At 45.1% G+C, this 6,331-nt stretch overlaps 1 protein-coding gene across 1 annotated transcript; it reads right to left on the bottom strand.

Moving 5' to 3' along the window:
* Positions 1-862: 862 nt before the first annotated feature.
* Positions 863-1,337, bottom strand: LOC114505261 (ubiquitin-conjugating enzyme E2 D3-like). The gene has a single exon (XM_028523160.2). It carries the CDS (start codon positions 1,304-1,306, stop codon positions 863-865), a length of 444 nt encoding a protein of 147 aa, XP_028378961.1. The 5' UTR covers positions 1,307-1,337.
* Positions 1,338-6,331: the final 4,994 nt, after the last annotated feature.

The raw sequence follows: 6,331 nt of genomic DNA, 5'->3' as shown, positions 1-6,331 counted from the left end.
GGTAGGAGAGAGCGCCTTGATCTCTTGTGTTGAAATTACAACAATTTGAACAGCTGTAATTCAGCAAAGGATTCCCTGCTTAAGGTACAAACATGTCTGAGAGACGTATCTGTGCATCGCAACTTCCGAAGAGGTTGGTCAGTTGGCCACAGAGACGGGAAGAGGCAAGAGCTGAGATAGTGCAGGGGATGCAGCCCGGAGCTCGCTGTGAGGCTCAGCCCAGAGAGGAGAGAAATGAGGTTGCCGCTGCCTCTCCTTCCAGCAGGGAGAGGCAGACAGGTACAGTGAGCATCCTCACCCAGTTTTTCCTCCCCATTGTCAGTTGTAAAGGACTCATCCTAAGCCCACCACCCCCTTGTGCTTGCCTTCCCATCCTGAAGCAGGAAAGACGGCTTTCAGTAAAGTGCCTATGAAAACTGGCCTCTCCCACGCAGCCATCCCCCAACCTTGCCCCACCCCCTGCCTCCCCACGCCCTCCACACACCCTGATGTGGCAGGTGTGCAACCTCCATCCCCCCCATCCCCCAACCTGGCCCCACCCCTGCCTCCCCACGCCCTCCACACACCCTGATGTGGCAGGTGTGCAACCTCCATCCCCCCCATCCCCCAACCTGGCCCCACCCCTGCCTCCCCACGCCCTCCACACACCCAGATGTGGCAGGTGTGCAACCTCCATCCCCCCCATCCCCCAACCTGGCCCCACCCCCTGCCTCCCCGCGCCCTCCACACACCCAGATGTGGCAGGTGTTCCCCGTGTGCCCAGAAAGATGGGGAAGCCACGCCTCCCAGAAAGCAGTCAAAAGACCACAGGTTCAACAGCCAGGTGTTTTATTAAGGTGGTGGCTTACTGTTTACTTCTCACTCACTTTGCGTACTTCTTGGTCCAAGCCCGAGCGATAGCATCATACGCGTCCCTGTCTGTTAAGTACATTCTGGCAACTGATGGATCTAAGGGATCGTCGGGGTTGGGGTCACATAACATGGAGCTGATGGACAACAACAAATCAGATACCGTAAGGGCAGGTGACCACTGGGACTTGAGAATATCTAGACATATATTACCTCTTCTGTCGATATTGGGATGGTACACCCGGGTGGTGAAGTATATATATGGAGGTTGAAAGGGGTACTCGCGTGAGAAGTGTATGTTTAGGGAGAAGATGCCTCCCTCATAGGGGCTGTTGTTGGGGCCCACAATGACCCCCCTCCATGTAAACATGTCATTCTCCATTGGTGCTGCGGAGCACATGGGTGGAGGGTCCTTAGTGATGTCCATCAGTTCCTTCTGCAGGCGCTTTAGAGCCATGGATGCATCCACGGGAACGGGCAGTGTCTGGGTATCCTGATAGGGACAAGGGGGAACCACGGGTTAGGGGGGGACCACGGGTTAGGGTGGGCGTGGCTTATGGGGGCCGGAGTTAGAGGGGCAGCCGCCCCCCAGGTCAGTGGGTGGGTAAGAAGGCTGGAGGCGGGCTCTGGGGTGTGCGGGGCTGTCGGGGGATGGGCCGGTGGGGAGGAGGGGGGAGGAAGGCAGAGTTGGGGACTCGGCGGACCTGAGGGGCTCCTGCTCACCTGTGTCCTGCTGCTCCCTGGCTCCTCCATGTCTGCCTCCTCCACCGCTGGGTCTGCTTCTCAAACCCTGAGCCCTATGGCTGCTCTGTCCATAGACACTGCCACCCTGTGGCAGGAGCAACTGCTCCTGCCAGGCCACCTGCCTGTGCCCTAGGCCCTGCCGTGTGCACTGGGTCCCTGGAAACGGGAGGGGATTCCCTCTGTGATGTCACAAGGGCCAGCTGATGACGTCAGCAAGTCGATGGGGGCGGGGCCGGGAGAGAGAGGGAGAGGCAGACACGTAAAGTGAGCATCCCAGTGGGTGTGGTCAGCATGCTCCACAATTGAACAGGGGGACCTGGGCGGGGACAAAGCTCAGGTGTCACCAGGCAGAAAAACACAGCCACTGCGAGGCCCGGCCTCCTCCCCGCACCCTCCCAATGTCACAGTGGGCCCCAGAAGACGCTGTAACACTATGTGTTGAGCTGCAGAGCACACCGTCTGCAAGCACAAGGACTGAAAACACAGAAACATTTTCTCCTAAATGACAGGTGAGCTCTGCGGCTCACCCCAGGGGTGGGTGGAGACACAGCGTGGAAGACACTAAGGTCCGCCAGTCTCCGTGGCTGGGAGAACAAAGCCGTAAGTTACCAGCCAGCCTCTCCCAGCTCACCTCACACCCACCCACTGTAGTGCACGGCTCGCAGCGTATAGCTGCAGGTGACAGTGCTGGAGTTTCAAGAACGTGGCCTCCAATCGCCCACCACATCCCCCTGGGGCTGAGCACCCTGAGATGCAGGCAACCTGATCACAGAGGAGATGCCCACCTTCCCAGGGAACAAACAGATCTGAAAGGACAGAGCTGAGCAGAAAAAGCTAAAATGCCTGTGCTTTAGTGACCCCTACTGAAAAGCAACGGAAACGCGCCCTCACTGGTGTAGCTCAGGGGGTTGGGTGTCATCCCACAAAGTGAGAAGTTGCAGGTTTGATTCCCGCTCAGGTCTGATACCTAGGTTGTGCATTTGGTCCCCAGTTGGAGCACACGTAAGAGGCAGCCAATCAATGTTCCTCCCTTACATCGATGTTTCTCTCCTACTCTTTCTCCCTCCTCACCCCTCTCTTTAAAAATAAATAAAATCTTTTTAAAAATAAATAAAAAGACTTCTTGTTAATCTGGTAGAGAAAGCCATTCATATATAGATGCCTACGAAGAGAAGGAATCCATCAAATACCATAACTAACCAGAGTAATAATGTAGCTCTGAAAGAAAATTTTAAAATCTTCAGAAGATAAACTTAAAAACATGAAATATGCAATTTAAATGACAGGAAATTCAAGATTACAGTTCTGAGAAAGCCCAATGAGATACAATACAGATAGGCAGTTTAATAAGCTAACAAATAAAATTAATAAACAAAATGAATACTTTACCAAAGAAATGGAAACTTTTAAAAAGAACCAAATAGAAATTCTGGAGATAAATAATAACAAAAGACATCAGGAATGAACTAGCTAGTCTAGGAAATACAGCTGATCACATTGGGAAAGAATTAGTGAAATTGAAGATAGAAATCTAGAAATGGCATAGATGGAAAAACAGAATTAGAGTAACAAAAGTGAAAGAACTCTATAAGAACTATCTGACTCCATCAGATAGAGCAATATAGGAATAGTAGGCGTACCGGAAGAGGAAGAGATGGAGACAGGAACTGAGAACCTATTCAAACAAATAGTTGATGAAAACTTCCCAGACATATGGAAAGAGCTAGCTAGATTCCATCCTGGAATCCAAAAAGCAAACAAGACACCTAATTATCTCAATACCAAAAGGCCTTCTCCAAGGCACATAGTACTAAAACTTCCAAAAATTCTTGACAAGGAGAATTCTCAAGAGAGCAAGGGAAAAGAAGACAGTAACCTACAAGGAAACTTCTATTAGATTATCATCAGATTTCTCAGAAGCCCTACAAAGTGGAAAAAAATATGTCAAATAGGCAAAGTACTAAAAGACAGAAATGACCAGTAAAGAATAATCCAGCAAAGTTGTCCTTTAGATATGAAGGAGGAATAAAAACTTTCAGAAGGTGGGAGAATTTAACAGCACCAGAAGACCTCCATTGCAAGAAATAGGAGGTTATTCTACTTGAAATAAAGAACAAGAGGTCACAAAACTACAAGTAAGATTACCAACAACTCTTATTCCTAATAGTGGACTATACACTTAAATATCACATACAGGTTAAATGAGGTAAAAACATTAAAAGAGAGAGAGGAGGAAGGCAATAACTATTGTAATTCAGAAGTGAACACAGTATAAATAGGGATAATTTGGGACAACAAAAACTTAAAAAGGGCAGGAGTAAAAGGCTGAATTTGCAAAGGGAGATGGAGATCAGGTACATTCAGAAGAAAAAGAAATACCATATGTATGAAAGTTACTTTTACATTAACCTAGTAGTAACCACACACACACACAAACCCCAAACTAAGACACATAACTTTAAAAGAAAAAAAGAGAAAACAGAAGAAAAAATTATATAACACCAGCAAATTAAAACATCAGACAGAAACACAAAGGATGAAAAACAATTGAGCCCTGGTTGGTGTGACTCAGTGGATTGAGCACTAGCCTGTGAACCATAAGGGTCCCCAGTTCGATTCCCAGTTAGGGCACATGCCTGGGTTGTGGGTCAGGTCCCCAGCAGGGGGCATGAGAGAGGCAACCACACACTAATGTTTCTCTCCCTCTCTTTTTTCCTCCCTTCTCCTCTCTCTAAAAATAAATAAATAAAATATTTTTTAAAAATAGAGTCATACAGCTATGAGAAAACAAAAGATAATGGTTATAGGAGATTGTCATATATGTCAATCACTCTAAATGTAAGTAGAATAAACTCACCAATGAAAAGCCACAGAGTAACAGATTGGATCAAACAAATAAAAACCCAACCATATGCTGTTTCATGAAATACCTCTGAGCTGCCAAGACAAATACAGACTCAAGGCTAAAGGGTGGAAAATGATTCTCCAAGCAAATGGCATCCACAGAAATGTAGGTGTGACAAAAGAAATTTCAAGATAAAAAGGTAACAAGAGACAAAGACATTTAATGATGATTAAGGGAACACTAGATCAAGAAGACATAACACTTCTCAGTATATATGTACCCAATTAGGGAGTACCAAAATATATAAACCAGCTAACAGAATGAAAGGGAGAAACAGACAAAAACATAATTACATTGGGCAACCTAAATATCCCATGGACAGTTCAGCCGTGGGGGATGCTGTCAACAACACTCATTTCTCTCTTGCAACATCAGAGTATTAAGCTGGGAGCTCAATGAGTAGAGAAAGGTAACAGATCAGGAAAGAACCATACAAGGTACCCAGCGGAGGGAAGGATGCACCATTAAAGAGACAAGGTTCTGGCTGGCTACATTCTGGACTCTGTCGGGAAGCCTGCGCATGGACCATGGGATAAACTTCACGTGCAGATTCCTACCACTGTGTGCCATGCACCAAACCGATACTTTTTCTTATTCTGCAGCTGGGTTCCTGAACAGCATTGAACTTCCAGACATAAACTCTAGTATATACAGTCAATTAATATCTGACAAGGTCACCAAGAATACTCGATGAGGAAAAAAAATTCGTCTCTTCAATAAACAGTGCTTAAAACACTGTATAACCACAGGCAGAAAAATGAAATTGGACCCCTGGATTATAGCATTCACAAACATTTACTTAAAATGGAATAATAACTTCAATGTTAATCCTGAAACCATGAAACTCCAAGTGAAAAACAAGGAAAAGTGTCCTTGTCAGTGGTCTTCATAACGATTTTTGTAAAAAAGGTGAGACCTAGAACACAAACAAGAAAAGCAAAAATAAATAAGTCAGACTATCAAACTAAAAGATTCAGCATGGTCTAAGAAACAATAAGCACAATTAAAAGACAATCTACAAAATCGGAGAAATATATATATATATATATATATATATATACAAATCAATAACAACACTAAGAACAACAAAAACTAAGCACAATAAAACACACAAAAATGGAATATATATTTTTCCAAAGAATACATACAAATGGCCACGGACATGAAAAGTTGCTGGTCATCACTAATCATCAGAGCAAGACAAATCAAAACCACAATGAGACACCACCTTACACCTGTCAGAATGGCCACCACCAAAGAGAAAAGAGATAACACGTATTAGCAAGGATATAGAGAAAAAAAGAATGTTTGTGCACTGTTAGTGAGAATATAAATTGGTAGCCACTATGTAAAACATTAGGGAGGTTCCTCAAAAAATTAAAACCAGAACTACCATATGATCCAGCAATTCCACTTTTGGGTGCATATCCACAGGAAATGAAAAGGGGGTATCATGGAGACACCTGTATTTCCATGTTTATGTGGCACTATTCACCTTAGCCAAGATACAGAAACAATCTAAGTGTCCATAAAAACATGGATGGAAAAAAAGACGTGAAAAATGGAATATTTTTCAGCCATGACAAAGAATTAAATCCTGCCATCTATACACCATAAACAGACCTTAAGGGCATTATGGTAAGTGAAATAAGTCAGACAGAGAAAGATAAATATTGTATAATCTCACTTATATGTGGAGTATAAAAACCAACAAGCTCCCCCTGGCTGGTGTAGCTCAGTAGATTGAGCCCCGGCCTGCAAACCAAAGGATCACCAGTTCGATTCCCAGTCAGGGCACATGTCTGGGTTGTGGGCCAGGTCCCCAAGTGAGGG

Source organism: Phyllostomus discolor, chromosome X (genome assembly GCF_004126475.2).
Source record: "Phyllostomus discolor isolate MPI-MPIP mPhyDis1 chromosome X, mPhyDis1.pri.v3, whole genome shotgun sequence".
NCBI classification, from domain to species: domain Eukaryota; kingdom Metazoa; phylum Chordata; class Mammalia; order Chiroptera; family Phyllostomidae; genus Phyllostomus; species Phyllostomus discolor.
Note: the sequence above shows the minus strand (reverse complement) of the source record. Positions and strands in the feature narration are given on the sequence as shown.

Coding starts and splice junctions, on each gene's coding strand:
- LOC114505261 (XM_028523160.2), bottom strand. CDS start 1,306: ATGGCTCTAAAGCGCCTGCAGAAGGAACTGATGGACATCACTAAGGAC.